Here is a 23,990-nt window from a genome sequence, read left to right as displayed (position 1 = left end):
ACAAGTATATTGGAACCCTAATTTAGTTCTTGGACAAGTAATTTTTTAAACATTTTCCACACCCCTGCAGAGGATTCTAGTAGAGCAGAGAGTTCTCCAAAGAAATCAGTCATAGTTTTAGTGAAATCTGCCTTAAATCATATAGGCCATCTATATCAGGCCTGAGAGAGAGCTAGAATTAGAGGAAAGGAGTTGTTTCAATGTATGGCCAATGCTCTGTTGCAGGGAACAGCTACTGTTCTGAGCGCTTTGCTGTTTTTCTTCGCTCTTCTGTGCCAGGGCATCCCCTGTGGGGTAGTCATGAAATGGGTGAGAACTAAAAGAGGAGTTGCTTGTCCAGGAAAGGCATCGCTATAACCCAGGCACTGACTGATCTGTTGCTGTGTCTCTGGAAGGTAGGTAGTTGGGAGATTGTCAGTGAAAATGGCGGGCAGAAGTGCTTCAGCTGGAGGTCATATTGCAACTACGTCATCTTCCAACCAGCAAAGCGGAGTGAGAAACCTATCAAATTTATAAAAGGTGAACAGTGGAAAAATGTTACCTACCGCCAATAAAGTAGAGACCTTTATAGAGGGGAATAACATACTTGGTGAAGAACACCCCCACATGTAAAAACAGAACTCATTAATAACTACAAGGAAACTGTTGAGCCTTATGTATGTTCCTGGAGGGAACCAAACTTCACCCATCATGGTAGGCATACCCCAGAATTGATCTTCCAGGTCTGGGTGCCATAGGAATGAAACACAGCCTTAGGCCTGTGTAGCACCCCGTGGCTAACTACACTTGATGCATCAAACAGTGACCGGATCCAGTTCCCAAGATGTACATCGAGGATGACCAATTCAGGAAACTGCTAATGAGCCCTGAGGCAACAAGCAGTTGGATCTTGAGAGAAGTATCATTCACAATGGTAAAAAAATAATAATTAAAGAGCAGTAACACAATATATACACACAAATAGAAAATTTATAAAAATATTTTGCTATATTATTTCACTGTATTAGGAATACTTACTGTGTTTTAGAAAGCCTTCTAATGCTGGTCCGATCTCTTGTTGGTTTATAGTGTCTTCTTCATCAGAGATCATCCATGGAGGGACAGCACCTTAATATTAAGAACACAATATTATGACATACTGTACACTACACGCTTTATAGAATTCCAACCTGAAAACGATGCAGTGAATACCAGGTTCCCCAAAAACTTTCCTCAGCAGTGTAATGTTCAGTGTGCTGGTAGAAATGAACTCCCACAAATCTAGCAATATGACCATCTTTTGCAGGTCTGCTCACTTTTTGCAATCCATGGGAGTCAGTTGGATATATTTCAACTGCATCTTCAAGATCAAGTTTTAAAGACCTGCTAAACCATATTGTTTTTTTAGTTTTCAAAAAAGTAGCAAAAGATTTAAACCCCGTCTGATTTTAAATAATATACCAGATACTACTGGGGCACATGCTCCAAAAATGTACCCTTTCTTAATGTAGAATGAGGTTAACACACATACAATGGAGACCAGTCACTGAGAGGGGATTAATGCATGCAGACTGCTTGCACAAATACTTTTGTGCGGTCTCTCTGTACTGGCAGCAGCTCTCACTGGTTACAGGATACTGATGAATGGGATGTGTGTGTGTTTGGAATGTGAATCTCACTAGTAGTATGGATACTGTCAGACTGTGTGTACTGGAGTACAGATCTTATTGGTGGAATGGATACAATTAGTTGTGAGTGCTAAACTGGTGACAGATACTGAAGTTCGCTGTGTGTCCTGGCGTATAGAGATGACTGGGTAGCAAGCAGAGTATGTGCTAAGGCTGAAAACACACGTGCCCCCCCCCCGATCCAATCTCCTCACCGGTGTGAATGTTGCCCTCATTAGGAGCCACCTATGGGAGGAAAGATAGCAGATTAGTATTGTAGTTGAGCAGTTATAATAGAAGTCTATGAAAAATAAATAAAATTGCCGGTATTCCTTAAGAAAGGCCAACTCATTGCTTATCACAAATGTTAATGTTTTAAAAGCAGACATAAGAGGGATGCATATATTCATCCCTGGATTTATTGGCTCAACTTAAGTAATGTGCAGTCTGTTTCTTAAAGGAGAATTCCATCTAAAACATACACATGGAATACATCTATATTAATGGTTTTATCATCCAAAATATATGCAGTTCTGTTCAGCCACTCATTTTGCACTTACATTTCCTATGCACTGCATAGCTAACAGGTAACACCAAGTACTTTTGCAGTCCTGCAGCTTCCTGTGTGATCACTTGAACACGAGAAAAGCAACTTACTACCAATAAGTTTAAACATCTCACCCTGAGACTCCCAGTGCCTGAAAACAGATTGTCAGCACTAAGCAATGCATTTCGTTTGTGCCACAGTATGTAACCTACATTCTTTGTCAGATTTCTGCTCATTGTGAAAATATAAAAAACACATTACTGGCAATTTTACTAGTAGTATTTTAAAACATTTACCAATTTATAATCGTACACATAATGGGATGTATTTTTAAGTGACCTCTTGGAGTTCTGCTTTAAAGTGATCTTGTCACTAAAACATTGCAGGTAAAAGCACTGAAAAAACAAGTGTTGTAAATGCTTACAGTGCTACTTTTTCATTAAAAATTTTTAATTCACTACCAGTGTGCTTTTGAATTTGGTAGAAATCCCAGTTAATAATTACTATATATACACAGCTCACCGAACATTAGTGTGATGGTCACTAGAAAGAATACCCTCTTACAGATAAAAAGATCAATGGTGTCTGTGGCTATATAAAAAGGCAGAATTTGATTGAGTAACCCCTAGCAACCTCTGGAGGAACCCTGTCACTAGAGTGATAGATCTAAGTCTGCTGGCGCTGCTGACATCACAACAGAGACAGCAGCACCCAGCAACAGTCTCAGTGACTTCTGGATATCTACATAAGGGAGACTTTTGAAGGTAAATAACATGCATTAAAATGCACATAAAATATAACTGGAAGATTTGAAATGAATGGTCTTGCACAGGGTCTCTAACAAGACTGCGGGGCTTTTGTAGTGTAGTTCTGTGTTTAAGCACTTTTTCAGCAATAAATTAGATATAATAAATATACAATCACTCATCTTTATCATCTGTAATATGGTTGGATCATCACCCAAAGTGACTTTTGGCTATACAAAGTGTCAGCTGAATTTTTACTGAACTAACCCCCTGAAAGCCTGCACACATATTCAATAATCTTCTAGATCGGGGGGAGGGGGGGGGGGTTAGCAACCCATCGATTGCGGGAAGCCAACAGGTAGATCACAATCAGAGCTTAATAGCACAGTGGAGTGAGAGGCAAAACAGTGCTGAATGGTGGGCGGGAGCACGGGAGCTACTTTAGTTAATTCTGCTATGGGGATGGGGGGGGGGGGGGGGAGTGATTTGAAATGGGGCAGAAGACACTACTGTGAAACACTGTTCTTCATGCCGGCTTGGTCACCTACCCCTGTTCTAGATGGTCCATTAGTCGCAATTCAACATTCATCCATTTGCCTACTGGGGCATTTTATAAAATTTTCACATGCAGGGGAAAACCAGCAATTTTTTTTGTTGAAAACTTAATTAGAACAAGGAAAGCATAGCAAATTTTCTGAAAGCAGAGGTCCAGGAGAATAAAATTGTGGCTGTTACAATGTTTATGTTACATGATATTTGCACAGGTGTTTATTAAACACAATCTAAAAAAATACACAAATTAATTTGAGTGCATAAAAACACAATACACAATGTTTTGGTAAAATATATGTTGCTGCGTGGAGTAAATAGATACCAAAACATGTCAAGATTTAAAATTGACACTTTAAGAGACTTTTCAGCCTTTATCAGTTTAGTTAAACATGAGCTATGGAGCTAGAATTATTGCTCTTATTCTGACATTTATGAAGATGCCTCACATGGAGTCCAATCACTGTTTACATATGTGTGCATGTTTGCATTTACACATCAGCACAGGGGGAATGGGGTGCTTTTATATTTTTTAAGTATTTTTAATTTTGTTAAGATTTTTTTTTTTTTTACACTTTGATTTTTTATTTACTATTATTGCTATTAGAAAGGGGGTAAAACAAGCCCCCTTGTGATAGTTTTGGGCAGTGAAAGGTACTCTTTACAGAGATATCAGGGGCCTAATTAGACCCGATATCTCCCATGCCCTTCAAAGCATCTGATCAAGCACAGATTAGGTAGCTCCAAAGCACTGTTAAAGTAATTGGGTGGCTGGAACACTTTTACTGGAAATCTAGCTCTACAAAATTGTACCAGGATCATGGCTGTTTTAGAGATTCTAATTTCTTAACCACCTCCTGCCCGCCATATAGTACAATGACAGGCGCAAGGTGGTTCTCTCGTTCTGGGAGGACGTCCTCCCACTCTAACCGCGCATGCGCGGCGATCAATGGTGCGCTGTGTCCCTCGGACGCAGCGGATCACCAGTCAACGGAAAGAGCCGAAGATGTCGGCTCCGTCATGTGATCAGCTGTGTCCAATCACAGCTGATCACATGTAAATAGAGAAATGACTGTTGTTGGCATTTCTCTCCTCACGAGCTCTCACGCTGACAGCTCGTGAGGAGAGGAGAGCCGGTAATCGGCATTCCACAGAGGCCCTGATGATCTGTGTAGCCCCAGCAGTGCCACCTGTCAGTGTCCATCAGTGCCAGCTGTCAGTGCTCATCCATGCCACCTGCCAGTGCCCATCAGTGTCACATCAATGCTACATATCAGTGCCTACCAGTGCACATCAATGCCAAATACCACTGCCCATCTGAGCTGCCTTTCAGTGTCACCCATCAGTGCCAGTCAGTGTCGCCTATCAGTGCCACCTAACAGTGCACATCAGTGCTGCCAGCCAGTGCCACCTAACAGTGCCCGTTAGTGCCGCCTATCAGTGTCATATGAGTGCTGCCTCAGTGCATCAGTGCAGCCTCATTAGCGCACATCAGTGAAGGAGAAAAAATCACTTATTTACAAAATTTTATAACAAAAACTATGAAAAAAACTTTTTTTTTTTTTTTTTAATTTTCAGTGGTTTTTGGTTTAAGAAAATATAAAAAACCCAGAGGTGATTAAATACCACCAAAATAAGCTCTGTCACAAAAAAATGATTAAAATTTCATATGGGTACAGTGTTGCATGACTGCGCAATTGTCAAAGTGTGACAGCGCTGAAAGCTGGAAATTGGCCTCAGCAGGAAGGGGGTATAAGTGCCCTGTAGGCTAATGGTTAACCAGTTGCCACCCGGCCTATGGCCAAATGGCGGCCGGGCAAACACTTCATCCCTTCGTCCTACATGGCGTCCTTCCTAGATCGAGCAGCGGCGAGATCTGTCACCGGCCGTGTACCTCGGACACAGCTGATGACAGGTCTGTGTACCGGCCCCATTGCCAGTACCATGTCACCTGCTGTGACCAATCACAGCAGGTCACATGACAGTTCTATACAATGGCTGGCTTCCTTTCATGCCATCCATTCTATACAAGTGTGTCCTCTTCACACTGGCCCTTTAAGGGGTTTCAGAAGTCGGGAGGTAAGGCGGGGTTTTAGGGTCATGTGACCGCCATGATTCGCTGTCACGGCAGTCACATGATCAGAAAAGGTCCCGATCGTAAGGGAGATCGGGACCTTTCCATGAGACACCGACATATGTGCTGGGAGCGTGCAGGGCATGCGCTCTCAGCACATATGTGTTTTCAAATTGTACACAAATATGTGGCCGCTCGGCGTCAAAGGCCCAGCCACCAAGAGGCCACATATTTGCATACGGTCGGCGTCAAGGGGTTAAAAAGGGGTCAAAATCTTTACCAAGTAACTATAGAGCTATTAGTTTAACAACTATAGTTGAGAAGATACTGGAGAGCTTAATAAAAGACCACATAGAGGGGTTCTTGCTGGAAAAAAATATTTTAAGCAACAGACAGCATGGATTCGTGAAAGATTTGATTTCTTTTTATGAGGTGGACAGAGGGGTGGCGGTAGACGTGGTATACTTGGATTTTGCAAAAGCGCTTGACATAGTTCCCCACACACGGCTATTGTGTAAGATAAAGTCTACAGGCTTGGAAAAATCCATATGTAAATGGATAGAAAACTGGCTAAAAGATCGTATTCAGAGCGTAATGGTTAAATGATTCATACTCTGAATGGTCTAGGGGTGTCAGTGGTGTACCCCAAGGTTCAGTGTTGGGACCCTTACTTTTTAATATATTTATAAACAATATAGGGTCTGGGATTAAAAATACCATTTCAGTCTTTGCAGATGACACCAAGCTGTGCAGTGGAATAACGTCCTTACAGGATGTCTCCAACTTACAAGCCGACCTCCATGCACTGTTTAGTTGGACAACTATGTGGCAAATGAGGTTTAATGTTGATAAATGTAAGGTTATGCACTTGGGGGCTAAGAATATGCATACATCATACATACTAGGGGGGGTACAACTGGGGGAATCAATAGTGGAGAAGGATCTGGGAGTTCTGGTAGATCACAAGCTTAATAATGGCATGCAATGCCAAGCTGCGGTTTCTAAAGCGAGCAAAATCCTCTTATATTAAAAGAGTTATGGACTGCAGAGAGATATCATATTACCCATGTACAAAGCATTAGTAACACCTCATCTGGAATATGCAGTTAAATTTTGGGCACCAATACAAAAAAAGAAAATTGGGGAACTGGAGAAAGTACAGAGAAGGGCAACCAAACTGATAAGAGGCATGGAGGAGATCAGCTATGAGGAAAATTGAATTTATTACCTCTTGAGAAGAGATTAAGGGGGATCTTTGGGTGGGGGGCCCATGGAATCCAGCTCACTTTGGAGAAGTGGGGAGACCCCTGTCTCAGCTCCCCATATCCCTAATATGTGTAAGTCACCCTGTGCCTGTTAGGGGTACATGGTGATCTGTCCTAATATTGGGGTGAGGAGTTGTTGATCGTTTAATGCCATGTGGTTGCATCCCATTGTTCTATTGTGTTTCTGGCTTGGGAACAAACTATTATGGGATGTATGTGTTTATGTATATTAGCTTAGTGGGGGGGGGGGGGGTCTCCAGCAGCCCTCCCTATGGGACTGTCAGCTGGTGTGAAGTTTGAATACCTGTGTGTCTGGTTGCTAAGTGTAGATTGCCCCGCCCTGTGACATTATGCAGGGAGGGGGAATTGTCCAGAGTGTATAAAAAGACAGTTCGAGTTTCAAATAAAGAGTTCCATGTTCAGACAGATTGGTGTCGGCTGTGGTCTGTGTTTGGATGGGGAAGCGGTATTATAACAGAAGTACCCAAGCGCAGACTGGGTCGGTTCCATTACATTGTATAAATACATCAGTGGTTCATATAGTGAACTTGGTTTAGAGTTGTTTCCCTTGAGGTCATCACAAAGGACAAGGGGGCACTCATTCCGTATTTGGAGATTAAATTTCTTTTCCTCCAGACGTAAAGGTTTCTTCACAGTAAGAGCTGTAAAAATGTGGAATAGACTCCCTCAAGAGTTGGTTCTGGCCACCACAGTGGAGTGCTTTAAAAAAGGCCTGGATTCTTTCTTGGATACACAGAATATAACTGGTTACTAACATTTATAGGTAAAGTTAATCCAGGGAATATCCGATTGCCTCTCGGGGGATCAGGAAGGAATTTTTTTCCCCTGCAGGAGCAAATTGGATCATGCTTCACTGGGTTTTTTGCCTTCCTCTGGATCAACTGTGGGTATAGAATTATAACTTTTTTTGGTTAAACTAGACAGACTTTTGACTTTTTTGAGCCAGACTAACTCTGAGTGATCAAACACCGCTGATCACTCAGTTCTCCCCTTCACTCTGAGCAGAGAGCCATGACTGTCAGTCACCGACTCTCTGCTGTGCCCCTCCAGCGCTCACTGGAGCACTGGGCTGGGAAGGGGACAGGAGGGGCTGGCTAAGGCTATTAGCAGATCACAGAGAGGCTGGTACCAGGTGCCAGTCCAGGCCTCTGGGTGGATCCCGATCATATGGTCAGGATCTTTTCAGAGCCCGAACCGGCTCTATAATGTCAGCTGAAAACAGGTCACAAGAGTGCAGAACTAACTGAACTCCTGTGATCCATAGAAGTATAGCCAGAAAAGCTTTGGCTATACTTCTTTAAAACCACCAAATTATATATTTTCTGACAGCAGACACCCTACAGAAGAAAATGGTGGCATATACATACACACCTAAATGCCACACATGATGCTCTTGTCACGAGTTGTCTCCCTGCTTCTGTTTACATAAAGCTGGATCCATCTTTGGGCATCCACATAACTGCCTGCATGACGTGGACACTTCCCCATGGCTGGGTTCTGTCACGATCCAGAAGAGAACTGGTGGAGGTGACTGCCCAGTGTGGGCACATTTGCAGCACACAGAGGTCCTTTGCACAAGGAAACTGCTCCATTGAGACCCTGACTGCACTTAGTATATACCTTGCTTCAAAAGGCAAGAGGGAAGGTGAGAAAAGGGGGGGGGGGTAAATGTGCCTGTAGATGGGCTTTAATTTTGATCAGCTAGTGTGCTAGTTGTCAGCTGCAACAGTACTGATCATACTGATCAAACTATTTTCAACATAAGGGCACAAAACTCTCAAGCTCATTACATATAATATAGAACAGAAAAGAATAGAGCACAAAATAGATCCAACGATATTTAAAGTTCAAATGCTAAAAATGTCTAAATACAGTAAACTGTAAATTGTTTACAAAAATGATATTGCAATGGAAAAAAAGCCAGAGAATTCAGACTACCTGTTGACCAATGTATGTTAGAGATGTAGATGACATCACAGCTGGGGTTTCAATTACACCAGACACACTGCTGGAACTGGCTGCTGCACTGGTGAGACATAAATCTATTGTCACTGGATTGTCATTTTGCGGACAGTGGAGTCATCACGAACAAGTCTAAATGGGACACTTCAAAACACTTTTTTTAATTGTACTATGGTCTAATTATTAAGGACACCTCAATAACACACTAATGCATTTAAAGAATACAATAATTTAGAAAAGGCTTAAATATTCATTTTAAAAATATTTTTAACAGGTGTTACATGCACACAAAACTGCACCAAAATGCACCACAATGTACACTAAACGCATAGGACGATGGATATTAAGATTGATGTGTTTTTAAGTGGTGTTAAAAGGAAAGAAAAATCTTTACTTTTTCAGTAGTATTATAAATAAAAGATTAACTTGCATGTACTAAAGCTTAACCCCTTTACAACCCCATAACACATATACATCTAGTAGGTGGGCTTTAAACCTGGGCGCCGCATATATGTCTGTCTTCCTCTGTTTATGCTGGGAGCGCACCCGACAGCACACTCCCAGCATGGAGACCGATTGTCGTTGACAGACCTGGGTCTCAACAATCGGGACCTGGGGGAACCAGATACGGATCACATGATCGCTGTGCTAGCCTTCGATTGGATCTCACAATGATTATCCTATAGCCCATCCTTGTGTTTCTCATCTGTCAAGATAAGAAACAGACATTTCAAGGAGAAATAGATGGAGAAGTTTGTAGGGGGGAAAAAAAAAGAAAAAAAAAAAAAAAAAAAAAAAAAGGGGGCTGAAAAAAAAAAAAAAAGTTTAACTAGTTCAGTGCCTAATGAGTATCATTGTTAGTGTGTTTACGTACTACAATTACAGGGTTTTGCACATTATTTTGGCAGTGGTACATTGTAATAGTTACAGAGGTACAGCTAAATTTTTTTTATTATTTTGGGCCAGTTTTCCTTTAATAAAACAAAATTAGGATACATCCATTACCATTTACCACCAATGAAAAAAACAAGGTATAATCCACCTGGATACACTAAAGTTGTGAGATATTTACAGTTCTAGTAACAAAAAAACTACCAACATTCAGCACTGCTCTTGCTAAACCCAGGGGGTAGGTTTTGTGCAATCCTAATTGAGTAACGCATCAACCTACATTTAATGATCTCTGAGGACTTCTATGCTATAGTTCTTCTATTTATGTAGAAGACAAGTAGTAGAGTTGACGTCCTGTTTCAAACTACAGTAATACTTCGGTTTACATACGCCTCGGTTAACGTAATTTTCGGTTTACGAATGAAAATCCATTGAAAATAATGCCTTAGTTTACAAATTTTTTTCGTAATACGAAGTGTATGTCAGTGATTTTTACACACAATTGCCGGATTTTTTTTTCTTCACTATAGCTCACAGAATTAGCTGTCACTTTTCCTGGAGTTAACAAAAACTTTTTTCTTTTAGTTTATTTCTGGAGTTAAGAGGAACAATGTTTCCTTTTAGTTTTTTAAAATAATCAAAAAAAAAAAACCTCTCTTTTAGCTGGGGGAAAGGGACAGCTGAAGTTCTGAGCTATAGTAACGAAAAAAAAGTGATAATTACATTTAAAAACTGGCAACATAATAAATAATTAAAAAAAAAAAAAAAAAAAAAAAAAAAAAAAAAAAAAGGACGTGGGGTCCCACCTTTTATCCATACCAAGCCCTTTGGGTCTGGTATGTATTTTGAGGGGGAATTCCCATGCCAAAAAAAAAAAAAAAAAAGTTGGTGTTGAGGTCCCCCCCAAAATCCATACCAGGCCCTTATCCGAATATGCAGCCCGGCAGGTCAGGAAAGGGGGGGGGGGAGCGAGGAGGCATGTTGATGGGAACAAGGGTCTCTTCCCCACAACCCTCGCCGGCGTTTACTTTTTTCTGATCTCCGCAATGGAATAATTGGTTTTCAATGCATTCCTATGGGAAACGGCGTTTCGGTTTACAAATTTTTCGCTATATGAAAAGACCTGCAGAACGAATTAAAGTTGTAAACCGAGGTATTACTGTATATATGTTTAATTAAAAAAGTGCTTTTAAATTGATGTAAGATGTTTTAATATTTAAAATCTGATCATGTACTTTTTTCTGTTCTGTTTCACATAGGGATGATACCATCCAATGGCATAACTTATATTTGACACCATTCCCCTCATATATTATCCTCAATCAAAAGTTCAATCCGCACTAGAACCGCTGAAGAGAGTGCTGTGAAGCTGCAGCAATAATCCAGGCAAGCCACCAAGGAGACGTAGTTAGTCTAAAGCCAAATCTCCCTGGTGGCTTGCCTGGACTCCTGCTTGGCTTCACAGCACTTTCTCCATCGTTTCTAGTGGGGATTGAACATTTGATTGAGGAGAATGGTGTAGAATATAAATTATGCCATTGGAGGGTATCATCCCTATGTGAAACAGAACAGAAAAAAGTACATGATCGGATTTTAAATATTAAATTAATTTACACGTCTTTATTACATCAATGTAAAAGCACTTTTTCAATTAAAAAACATAGTTTGAAATAGGACATCAACTCACATAAATAGAGCTCAGTGTGGAGCCACCAATCAAAATTTGTTTTATGCCTGTCACCAGCAAAACTGAATTGATAAAGTGCTTTTTATAATCTAAGAATAGTTGAGGTTTGCTCAGTGGCAAGCTTTAATATCAGACTCACTAATAACTTATTGGAAACTTGAAAACATTAGATTGAACTTTATAACCATTTTAGATTCATGATCACAGTAAGACAATTCAAGTCTTATTTTTGAGGTAAACCACTGTACTATAAAAGCAGCACAAATCACAAAAAACCTGTTAAAATAACCAAAATAATGGGAAGTCCTTACCTGCATTGCAGATACACATTGTTGTCCCAAGGCTCTTCCTCAGCTCCTTCATCATGTTGTATTAGCTATGCGATTCAGGAAATGTTAACAGTTTCTTTTATTTTTAAAAATCTGTTTTTATAAGTTTTAGCTAAAAAAGTACCAGGCCTTTTTATGTAAAACACATGCAAGCAGTAGGTAGATTCATAGCTATTCACTCAGAGAAATCACAAGCACAGAGCAAAGCAAATCATACATTTTTCTTTCTAGATAAGTAAAACGTAAACACAGATAGTTGAGAAAAAAACCCAACCCTTTTAACTGGCACTCTCTCCTTTTTCTCCCATCTGGACCCTCACAAATGTCACTTCAAATTCCTGTGGATTTACCCCTCTTCCTGACCAGGCCATTAACAGACAACTGTGCAGTCATGCAACGCTACACCCAAATTAAATTTACGTCCTTTTTCCCCCCACGAATTGAGCTTTCTTTCAGTGGTATTTGATCGCCTGTGCGGGTTTTATTTTTTTGCGCTATAGAAAAAAAAAAAAAAAAGAAAGACTGACATTTGAGAAAAAAAACATATTTTTGACTTTTTGCTATTAAACATGTCCAGTAAGAAAAAAAAAAAAAAAAAAAAATCAAATTTCATCATAAATTTAGGCCAAAATGTCTTTGCTAAAAAAAAAAAAAAATCCCAATACGTGTAAATTAATTGGTTTACGTGAAACTTATAGTGTATACAAATGGCGGTATATATGCTGGAAATTTTTTTTTCATAGTAATGGTGGCAATCAGCGACTTATAGTGGGACAGTAGCGGACATTCTGACATTGGGGGGGGACGACATCCACATGTCTCAAAATTATTTTTTAGTTTACTTGCCCTCTTTTCCCTTCCCCCTTCTCTGTGTTAAAGTCGGGTTCTCCTTCTCCATAGTTTTTATGATTTAACATTCATTATTTATTATTATTATATTTGATTTATTATGTATTATTCATTACTTGATCGTTTTTATGATTATTATTTTTATTATCCATAAGCACACTTAGGTGGTTTTATTTCATATTATTTTATTATATTATTATTATAAAGTTATGCTTGGCACACATATATTTATATATATTTTTTAGTATTAATACCATAAATTTTTAGGTTTTTTAGCTCAGACCATCGACCCCATGCCTTTTGGTTGGTTGATGAGGCTTGGGTGGCTGCATGGAGCCGTGTGGTCTCTCTGCTCTGTGAGTCCCGAATCACACAATTAGTGTGGATGGCGAGGTATCTTGCGGGAAATCCTTCACCTTGATGGCCGCTGGAGCGCACAGCGAATGCGCATTGGGGCTCTGTGCGCTGGTGTACGTTCCACAACCACCTACAGGCTCTCTGCAATACCACTCACCCTCTCACCACATATTCCTGAGCACACATAAGGTGTGGATAGTGATTGTGCAGGTGCAATTTCAGACTGCCTTCCTGCAGTGTGCCCTTCACCAAAATGGCTGGAGCGCACTAGCGCTTTAGATGCCAGTGTGCGTTCTACCGCCACCTGCAGGCTCTTTGCAGTATTTATTCCCCTTTTCACTGCCAGTTTTGCAAAACTGACAAACACTGACACAGTGGCACAATGCCTCCTGTGAATTAGAAATACATAGAAAATAGATAACAAGGCCCCGAAGTATTATTGGAGTACTGAAAACAGATCATTCCCGACAGCAATCTAGGTCCTCTTGTGTAGACCTTTTAAGGCAAAAAACTTATTAGGATTTTGTCTCATCTTTTTGATTATTTTTTGCCCTTTATAATTATTTAAAATTTTCATGTTTAATATGGACTGAGGTGTCCATCCTTATTTATATTATACATGATTTATATAGTGCCAATAGTTTGCTCAGCGCTTTACAATAGAACGGGAGACAATAGAGCAACAATACAGTTCAATACAAGAGGGACAGGAGGAAGAGGGACAGGAGGAAGAGGGACAGGAGGAAGAGGGACAGGAGGAAGAGGGACAGGAGGAAGAGGGACAGGAGGAAGAGGGACAGGAGGAAGAGGGACAGGAGGAAGAGGGACAGGAGGTCCCTGCTCCTTGGAGCTTACAATCCTTATGTTGACTTTATTCCCCACTTAGTATTTGAACTTTTAATTAATGACGTCTTCATTTTAATTACAATGTCTGTTTACGCTAATATTAGTATCATCTTTTTTATTTTATCCTTTTCCATTTGTGATCATAATATGTTTTTTATGTTTGTTGTGACACGTTTAGCCCCCAAACACCCCACCCCCACGGCTGTCCCACTCACGAGGGCAGGCCCTGTGCTAGAGCAACACTATATTTAGGGGTGGCTTATCTCTGTGACTAGCTCTTAGGAAGAAGGAACCCCCCCTTCAAAACGAGTCGGCTCGACCAAGAGTAAATCTCCCTTCCGGATGGAACACGCACATGTCTTCTAACCCTGTGTTGGTTTTGGATGTTATATGCCTTTTTTACTGCTACGCTTGTGAGTATAATTTATCAATAAATTTATGAACTGTTTACTGAGGTAATGCGCAAGGTTGGTGCGCTCTTTTCTTTTGTTCTCTACTACACCAATACAGTGAGCAGTGATAAAAAAAAAGCAATGACACTGGGCAGAAAGGGGTTAACATGAGGGCCGATCAAAGGGTTAACTGTGTGCTGGGAGTGTTTTACTAGGAGGCGGAGTCTGTGTGCTTCACTGTTTTGCTGTGTACAGTCATCCAAAGCAGTGTGCCCGAGCTGACTGTCGGAGATCCTCGGTAATTACTGGCAAATATACACGTGATTTTGCACACCCGTACCGCCCTGTAGCAGTATTTCTGCTATAGGGTGGTTGGGAAGCAGTTAAAGGTCCTGCATAGAAGCACGCACTTGTACCACTGAATCTGTCATAATGTAAAAAATTTCACTATTCATAAAAATATGTACAATAGAAAAAGCCTGACTGTTAAGTATAAACTCTCAGTGCTGTCTCTTTCTTTCCACACAGACACCAACAAGTTTTTCATGCCTGTACTCTTACACCCCGGTCACATCAAGCCCAACTTTGAAATCGTGCGGCTTCAATGTAAGTCGCACGATTTCAAAGTAAGGTGACATGCCGATGTGAGGTGCAAGTTGCATAGACATCTGACACAGATGTCTATGCAAATCGCATCAAAAGTAGTGCATGCACTACTTTGGAAATTGGTGCGGCTCCGACCAAGTTGGAACCACACTGATATGACCTCCAATTGCGGACAATAGAGTGCGACTTGCCATGTGATTTGCAAGTCGCAGGGCATGAAAATCGCATGCCAAATCGCACATGATGTGACTAGGGTGTTAGGTTTGATTAACATCTATGCAGCTTGGTTTTGATCCATTTCTGCAATGCTTTTTGCAGTTTTTTCTTAAGCTTTTTGTTTTGGCCAATTTATTGTTGGGCAGATTAAAAAAAATTTTAAATGCATCAAATATGCACTACAAACTTTTCTGCAGTTTCTCCATTGAAGTCTATTGAATACAATATGCACCATTTTGTGTTTAAAAAAAAAAAAAAAAAAAAAAAATCCTTGACCCTTTCCAAAAACACAGCAGCTGAAAAAGCATAGATGTAAATGAGCCCTATAAGAAACCATGTTATATGGCCTGTAGTGCGTTTCTGCAAAAAGCACAGGTGTGAGCCAGGCCTCAGCCCAGATTCACAATAGTGTTACTGCATACTCATGCATTTTTCACTGCAGTTTTACAAGTTCTTTTGATGTTTTATGCTTTGTTTTTGAAGGAGGAGACTGGTTGTTAAGTACAAAACTCACTAAAATGCACGCACATGCATTCTTCATGCACTCCCATTAAAGTCTATGAGGCCAATAACATATTATGCTACACCCAAAAGAAGCATCTGCACCTTCACAAAAATCGCATTGCACCATGTTGCATTGATGTAAATAGGCACCATAGAGAATAATGGGATTTACAATATTATGCACAGTAATGACGCAATATATACAGAGAAAATCACATTAGTGTTAATGGGAGCTCATAGTGGTAGTAAACCCAAAAACAAAAATGTAATAAATTACAGTTTAAATTTTTTTTTAGATGTGGTGGTTGAATTTGATTATTTTTTTTTTTTTTTTAAGATTTTTTTTCCCTTTATTTTCACCTGGTGATTCAGCTAATAAGTCTGGTATTTTTCAACTTGCTTTAACAGAAGACGCTGTCCAGACAAAGTAGCAACTAGAGGGTTGAGACTAACCATTTGACAACAAAAAGGTGCATACAATGGTCAGCTTTAATTCATTTATGTAAAACCTTTATTTCAAAAGAAAATAACTGCTTGATGTAACTGCTTATAAAGTATTACCTTCAATTTTTTAGTCAAGTCCAACAAAATGGCGCTTTCACGCTAATGTGGTGCAGTTTTCCCACACTGAGGGGGCAATTTACCCATTGTTTTTGTGCAGGTTAGCTGCGCTTTGCCATATATTTCTATTATGTCCTGCGATTTTGGTGCACTAAAAGCGCACCAAAACTCCTACATGCAGGACTTTTGGCGAGTTTTCAGAAAGCACACCATAACCGCGGGATATAAAAAGAAGTCTATGGCAAAATGCAACTAACCCTCATGAAAACCACAGGTACACTGTGCTGCACCCATGGTGCAGAAAAACCACATCAGTGTGAAAGCGCCCTAACACTACCCTCTCCACTGTCTGCTTTAATACTGCATTCAGAATACAGACAGGAGGTAGGTTACTGGCCAGATCACTAGGGGAAAAAAAGTATCATAAAGAAAATTAATGCACTTGCAACATCTAAGGGCCAGTAAACTGCAATATATTACATTTTTGGTTTTGGGTTTAATACCACTTTAAGACTGGCAGCTGTTGACTGGCAAGCACATTAGTTACTTGTATCAATTTCCAAGAATAGAAGTAAAAAGATACTTTACTATGTGCATGTAACGTTTACATCTGGTACACTGAAACAATGTTGTGTAACCATTTTGGTTTGTGGTGGATACTGTTCTGTAGTTCTTTTCTAACAAACCTCTAGGGTATTCTGTAGTATTTCACGTCTGCTCTGCTCTACCTTCTGAATCTGGTCAGCCATCTGTGAAAAGGAAGCAAGAAGTAAAAAAACTTCAGCAGGTCAAGAGACAAGACACACAGCAGCAGAACATTAGGCTTACAATATATATGCCAACCTGTTTAATAAGAATGTCCTCCATTTCCTCATAGCCCTCTAAAGCTTTGGTTACTGAAGATTTGAACCTAGGGGCACACAAATAGTGTTCATGTCAACTTTATCAGTAATACTTGGTAAGAATGGGGGAGGGGGGGAGGTGCAATGGAACAAATTCATGAACACATGCAATAAATATATTGATGATTAGTAAGTGAGAGGTAAACAGCAATAAAGAGAGTTTCTAGAATTCCCTGACCCAAATAATATAAAAATGTTTTTACTGCCACTGTGCTGTTAGGATGATTTCCATTCATACTGGTAAAAGTATCATCACCAGGGCAGGAAATCATTGTCAGGTTATGTACAAATATTTCCATACTCCCAGCAAGCAGTAATTAAACTTTAACCGCTTCACGCCCACAATGTACTGCAGCCGGGCGGCAGCTACAGGTAAAGCGACGTACCAGTACGTCGCTCTAGCAGTACTAACACAGGGGGGCACCCGAGTGGGGGCGCAGCACTCTCCCACTCCTCCATTCCACTGTGTCTGCCAGACACAGCAGTTGTGAAGATCCCGGTGACCAGGACCCGGTGATCATGTGATCACAATGTAAGCAAAGCTGTTATGAATCAATCTCATCATAACAGCTCTGCTCCACCTCCTAGTGAGCTGCGATTGTCCCACAGCTGTCACATGTAACCAGCTCCAGCCAATCACAGACACTATCCTGAGCTGTCAAAAACCTAACTTGTTCATGAATGAGTTAGGTTCATGACAGCAAGGAGAAATATGCATTGCAGGAGAAATGATCTTTATTTTTCCTGCAAAGTGTAAAAAAAAAAAAAAAAAATCCCTGATCACTCCCCCCCCCCCCCCCTTAAATTGTTTCTTTAACTACATGCTAACCGCTTACCCGCATTTTGCGGGCGGGCAGCAGCTCTTACAAAGCGATGTAATCTTGCGCCGGTTCCTGTTTTGGGGTGTGAATGCACCTGCGCCCCCCCAGGCGGTCCAAGGAGAGAAGAGAGAACACAGCACCAAGTAAAAGCACCACTGCATTTTACACACACACGTTAGATTAGCACATTTATCCCTTTGATTGCCCCATCACCCAGCCAGTGCCATAAGTACAGTGTCAATATATAAAATTTTTCACTGATCGCTGCATTCCTGCCACTAGCGACATCAGATAGCGTCAGGGTCAGTTAGTTCCCCTCCCAGCCAGGGTCAGCTAGTGCTAGATTGCCCGCAGCACACTATAGGTCGCTGATCACCCCCATTACTAGTATATTGTTTGTACGGATCAATATAATGATCATGAACAGAACTATACCAGTGCTTGTTCGCTGCCAGCACTAGCATTTAGCTCCTCTGCTGTCCTTCACAGAATATTTGTACCAACTGATTGTGGGCAAAGGCAATTTATACGCACAACAATACATCGCCACCCACCCAAATTCAGCTCTTGCCAGACAATTCGCATGGAAACCCATCACAGTTTCTGAATGTAACACTTTTTTGGGCCTAACCCTCGACATGGACATGAAGAATGAATTACGGTAATATTGGTCCACAGACCCGATTCATCGTATGCCTGTGTTCTCTGCTGTTACATTTATGCCAAACATGGACCAGCAATGTACTGGTATATAACTGGACTTTGAGTGGTTATACTGGAATGATGCCTTTAGCTACAGGCATCATCCTGGTATTGTTTTTGTCAGCTGGGGGTCAGCTTTCATGTAAAAGTAATCCTAGTGGCCAATTAGTTGCTGAATTGTTTTTATGAGCAGAGGGAAGGGACATCCCCTCCTGCAGCCTTCCACAGTTTTCTTGAGCTCTCCTGTCCCACAGGGGAATCTGAGAACACAGCCGGCAGATTCGCTGGATGACCAGAATGATACCAGAATGGCTCCAATCACCTCTATAGTCTAAGCAATCGGAAGCTACAAGCATTTCATCACTTCAGTTTTGCAGGATACAAACAGCGACATTTGTAAATTGGGAAAGCATCTGATCCCACCGATCATGGTGAGAACAGATGATGTAAAGGCAGAGGAGATATCTAGAGTATAATAGACCCCAGATTTCTCAAAAAAGAATACCTGTCAATGCCTATTGAAATCAGAGGGTATATTTACATTCCCTTGTGATAGCAATAAAAGTGATTAAAAAAAAAACAAAACAAAACAAAACCACACGACAAAGAAAGACAGTGTAAAAATAATTAAAAAAATTAAAAGCACCCTTGCCCCCCGCGTGCGCACACCTGCGTGCGCAAGCGTTGGCCCCATGCCGGTAACAGCAGTTGCACCATGCATGTAAGGTATCGCCATGAACGTCAGATCAAGGGCAGTAATTCTAGCACTAGACCTCCTGTGTAAATATAAATTGGTGACCTGTAAAGGCTTTTAAAAAGCGTCGCCTATCAATAATAAAATTGTTTGTACTTTGTTGCCATTGCACGGGCATGCGTAATTTTGAGGCATATCATGTTTGGTATTTATTTACTCAGTGTAACATCATCTTTTATATTTTATTAAGCAATTGGGCAATATATTGTGTTTTAGTGCATTAAAATTCTAAAAAGTGTATTTTTCCCCAAAAGATTTTCATTTGAACAATCGCTGCACAAATACTGTGTGATGTAAAAACTTTCAACACCCACTGTTTTATTCTCTAGGGCAGCAATGGGGCAAACTACGGCCCGACGGACCTTTTAATCCGGCTCGCGGAGCGTGATACTGTCAGGATGGCTGTCAGGATGTGTGTAGGCGGGGCAGCGTGATGAACATGAGGGGAGCTAGGCTCCTCTCACAGTCCGCCCTGAAGACCGAAATGGCGCGGGAACACTGCGAGAGGAACGCGCGGAGCAAAGGTAAGTGAATTGAATTACTATAGGGGGGATGAATTACTATAGGGGGGATGAATTACTATGCTTACTATGGATGACACATACACATCATTCATCTACAATTGGTCCGGCCCCCGGGTCCATTGCGGCCCTCAAGTCAAAAAGTTTGCCCACCCCTGCTCTAGGGCCTCTGCTTTAAAAAAATATATAATGTTCTGGGGTTCAAAGTAGTTTTCTAGCAAAAAAAACAAACAGTTTTTTCATGTGAACAAAAAGTGTCAGAAAAGGCTTGGTCTTCAAGAGTGGGTGATGTGTGGCATAAGCTTCTAATGTTGGCCCTGAAATGCCAGGATAAAAGCAACTCCTCCAAATAACTCCTTTTTGGAACGTAGACACTCCAAGGTATTTGCTAAGAGGCATGGTGAATATTTTGTAGATCTTATTTGTTGCCACGTTTTTGGAAAATGAAGAAAGAAAACAAAAATATATTTTTTCTTTTCTTTTTCAAAACCCTGTGACAGAAATTATATATGTAATCTGTAACTCAACAGGCCTCTTATCAAATTCCTTGAGGTGTCTACTTTCCAAGAATGGGTCATTTGGGGGGGTGTAATATCCTGGCATTTTAAGGCCTCCGAAACTGTGCTAGGTAGTGGGGAAGTGATATGAGGAAATATGCCCTTTGAAAGCCTAGAGGTGATCATTGTATTTTTGGGGCCTGTATGTAGCTAGACTGACAAAAAGCCTCTCATGTGATGTTCCCATACTAGGGAGAAGTAGAAGAATGTGTTTTGTAGTGTAATTCCACAGATACTCATGGCATGCATGAGCAATATATCATTAAAGTGACAACTGTGTAAAAAAAAAAAAAAAAAAAAAAAAAAGGGATTGTCATGTTCAAAAAATTTGTGGCAAAAAATAAAATGGTCCATGGACTCAACATACCTCTCTGCAAAATCCTTGGGGTGTCTACTTTCCAAAAAGGGGTCATTGGGGGTAATTTCACACAAACAAATTAAAATACATGTATTGACATTTTTTTTTTTTTTTTACCAAGGACATGTAGCAGAAAATATTTGGGCCTAAATTTATGACTAACTTTGTGTTTATTGGATATTTTTTATAACCAAAAGTGAAAAATATCGTATTTTTTCAAAATTTTCGTTCTTTCTCTGTTTATAGCGTAAAAAGTAAAAACCGCAGAAGTAAAATACCACCAAAAGAAAGCTCTATTTGAGTGAAAAAAAGGACATAGAATTTGTTTGGATACATCATTGCATAACTGCGTAATTACCAGTTGAAACAGCAAAAACGGTCACAAAGGGGGGGGGGGGGTAAATCCTCTGGTGGGAACAAAAAGAAAAATCATTGTTTCATTTTGTATCTCTGTTTATTCATCTACAGATCAAAGGGATGAACATCAATCTGCAGATGAAGTCAGTTAAAAGCAACCTGTCAAGTAAAAAAAGTTTTTGTTTTTTTAATGAAATGTTCCTCTGTTTAACCCCTTATCAACCCTTAGTTTACTCTAATCCGCCCTATTAAGTATTAATTATTATTTTGTGCTGATTTTTTGTTCATTTCTATTTTATAAGCTATTAATAATTTAAAACTTTTTAAAAATAAATTGATTTAATTTGTAGATTCTCAATGCTTTGTACAAGAATCATAATTTTAGTGTTATTTTAAACATGACAATTTACAGAATATAATGTGCATTTTTTATGTGCAGTAACACTATTTTTAAACTAACACTGCTCAAAAAAATAAGTGCGTTTTTTAAAACATTTGTTACATTTGTCTAAGGATTGTGAAAAAAATCTCATTGTTGCAAGACAATATTAATGAAAAAAGCCTTGTTTGTAAAGGGTGAACAGGTGTGAGAGCCAAAGTGGTTAAGGAGCAGGGCCACCACGTCCTTAACAACCAATCGCTCATTCAGCTGTTTGCTGACTGCTGAATTGTAAACAAAACTGTTGTCGACAGATATCGGTAATTGGTATCAGCAAATACAAAAAAAGTATCAGTTCTTGTACCCTATGTACAAAAAAAAAAAAAAAAGTATTGACGCATCCCGAATATATATTTATTATTACTTTCAATGTTTCACGGTATAAATTAACCCACCATAACAAAAAGAAAAGCATGCTGCTGATACTAAATATCTTAGTGATGTCATAGGCAGGTAACACAATACTAGCTACCTGTGTCTGCTAAGGGAATCTGTCATGCCTCATAATATACTGCATTACAATCCTGTATGAAAATCTGCAAAACAGTGTTTTAGGTCTTTAGGCGTTTTAAGTACTGGAGAACAAGATCGTAAAACCTGGTTCTATTATACAGACCTTATTTATTTTGATCAGGATATGAGACATTCATGACAGCCAGTTGATTGGTTAGGTTTCTGGTACAGCTGTACTCAGGCTTCCTGGCCAGAGGTGCACTCTCCTCTCCTCCCATTTTCCCCCTTCCCAACCCATTTCTATTTTTCATTGCCCCCGCTCCCCCTTTTCTCTTCTTCCATTTCCACTCAAGTCTTTTCCTTTCTCCGCCGGAAATTTTTCACGCCGAGAGATCCCTTTTATGGAGAATACATTCCCATCTGGTTTCTCAGCCTATATGCTGAAGTATATGCTGCATTTTTTTTGTTCCGACCTCAGGTGTTAGCTAATGAGGGGAATTCTATGTTGGATTCCAGGATTCAAGTTCTGATAACGGGGCATTTTTCACATACTACCTCAACTTATCAGAGGATGTTAAAATTGTGTTCCCAATCCTGTTCAGTTGTTTCGTTGCTCATAGTCATACAGCTCAGAGATCGAAATAATTTTTGTAGCCTGATACATACAGCCTCACTGCATTCCTGTTGTACTTTTCTTCATACAAGAAGCTCTACGATTATGCACAGTCTCTTGTACGGATGGACTTCCAAGCTTTATATAAAAATGCAACAAACAACTGCGCCTAATGAGTGCTAAATTATAAGCGACTGCTACCATCAATTGTGTTCCCACAATATGGCATAAATATAAATAGTGTGGTGTAGTGCTGCTAGCAGAAAACAGTGATTATATAAACATCAAGCCATCATTTGCTGAACAATCAGATTGAGTGAACTAATAAAGTGCTCAGAATTAATAAATAAATATATATATGTGTAAAGTTCATTCAATTCCAGATGTAGCGTAATCCGAAACCCAAAAAATGAGATCCGTGCTAATGTGAATTCCATGCATAATTAGTGCCACCTCTGTGTTCTCAGAACTCTCACCTCCAAACGCATGTAAAACTGCGTCTTTATTGAAACATCTCCACAGCTGATCACCATCTCCTTCAACCACTAGAGGCTATCCACTTCTCCTCTAATTTGGTAGATGTTAAGGTAGCCTTGGGGTTCTGCCGTTTAGCCAACTAGCAGAACCAACCAGAATTAAAGCAAGTGCAATCAACAGGTGGCCTGGGGCATGACCACAAAAGAAGAATAAGAGGAGCAGTGGATAGCCTCTAGTGGTTGAAGGAAATGGTGATCAGCTGTGGAGATGATTCAATAAACACGCAGTTTTACATGCATTGGAGGTGAGAGTTCTGAGAGCACAGAGGCGGCACTAATTATGCATGGAATTCACATTTAGCACGGATCTCAATTTTGTAGTGTCGGATTATGCTACATCTCACTCTGATTGTTCAGCAAAGGATGGATTGAAGTTTAATATTAACTGTTTTCTGCTAACAGTACTACATTATGCTACATTTATATTTAAGCATTATATATCTCTCTGGATTGCTCTGAATTACGAAGGTGTTTGTTTTAATTTTGCAAAAGGAAATTACAGACAGTTAAAGACTTTATATTAAAAAAACACCCATGCATAGCATATGTACATGGATTAGCCTTTATACTGTATAAACTTCCTGTAAGCCACTGTAAGCCTCTACACACAGAACAGGGGGGAATGGCCAGCACAAGAAATCAGTCAGCATCTGCTGTAGTCTGCACTATTGTCAATTTTACATAAGAAGAAAGAAGTCTGAGCACAGCGATGCCTCATCGGTAAGCGGACGCATCTTCACTGTTCAATCAGCAGACGGCTGTTGTGTACTGGACCAAGACATACTACATAACCTCAATAGTGGTCCAGTACCAGGATATTCTTCTTAGTGGGTGTGTCTGAACAACAAGACTAGATTAACATAATTAAAATAAATCTTTTCACAGGTAAGGCAGTTCACATACACTATGTATTTAATGATTTGCTAATT

General features: G+C 40.1%; 1 protein-coding gene across 1 annotated transcript in view; it reads right to left on the bottom strand.

Annotated features, from left to right (window-relative positions):
* CENATAC (centrosomal AT-AC splicing factor) overlaps positions 1-23,990 on the bottom strand; it is a 42,210-nt gene that overhangs the window by 12,110 nt on the left and 6,110 nt on the right. Inside the window, exons 4-9 of the mRNA XM_089670208.1 lie at positions 16,892-16,958; positions 16,735-16,797; positions 11,700-11,764; positions 8,787-8,874; positions 1,862-1,892; positions 1,018-1,107 (exon numbers count right to left, since the gene is read on the bottom strand). Of these exons, the coding sequence (XP_089526334.1) occupies positions 1,018-1,107; positions 1,862-1,892; positions 8,787-8,874; positions 11,700-11,764; positions 16,735-16,797; positions 16,892-16,958 (404 nt within the window). The remainder of the gene's footprint in view (positions 1-1,017; positions 1,108-1,861; positions 1,893-8,786; positions 8,875-11,699; positions 11,765-16,734; positions 16,798-16,891; positions 16,959-23,990) is intronic.

The sequence above is a fragment of the Staurois parvus genome, unplaced genomic scaffold (assembly GCF_062004578.1).
Source record: "Staurois parvus isolate SC_StPar_1 unplaced genomic scaffold, SC_StPar_1.0 ptg000087l, whole genome shotgun sequence".
In the NCBI taxonomy this organism is placed as follows: Eukaryota; Metazoa; Chordata; class Amphibia; order Anura; family Ranidae; genus Staurois; species Staurois parvus.
Note: the sequence above shows the minus strand (reverse complement) of the source record. Positions and strands in the feature narration are given on the sequence as shown.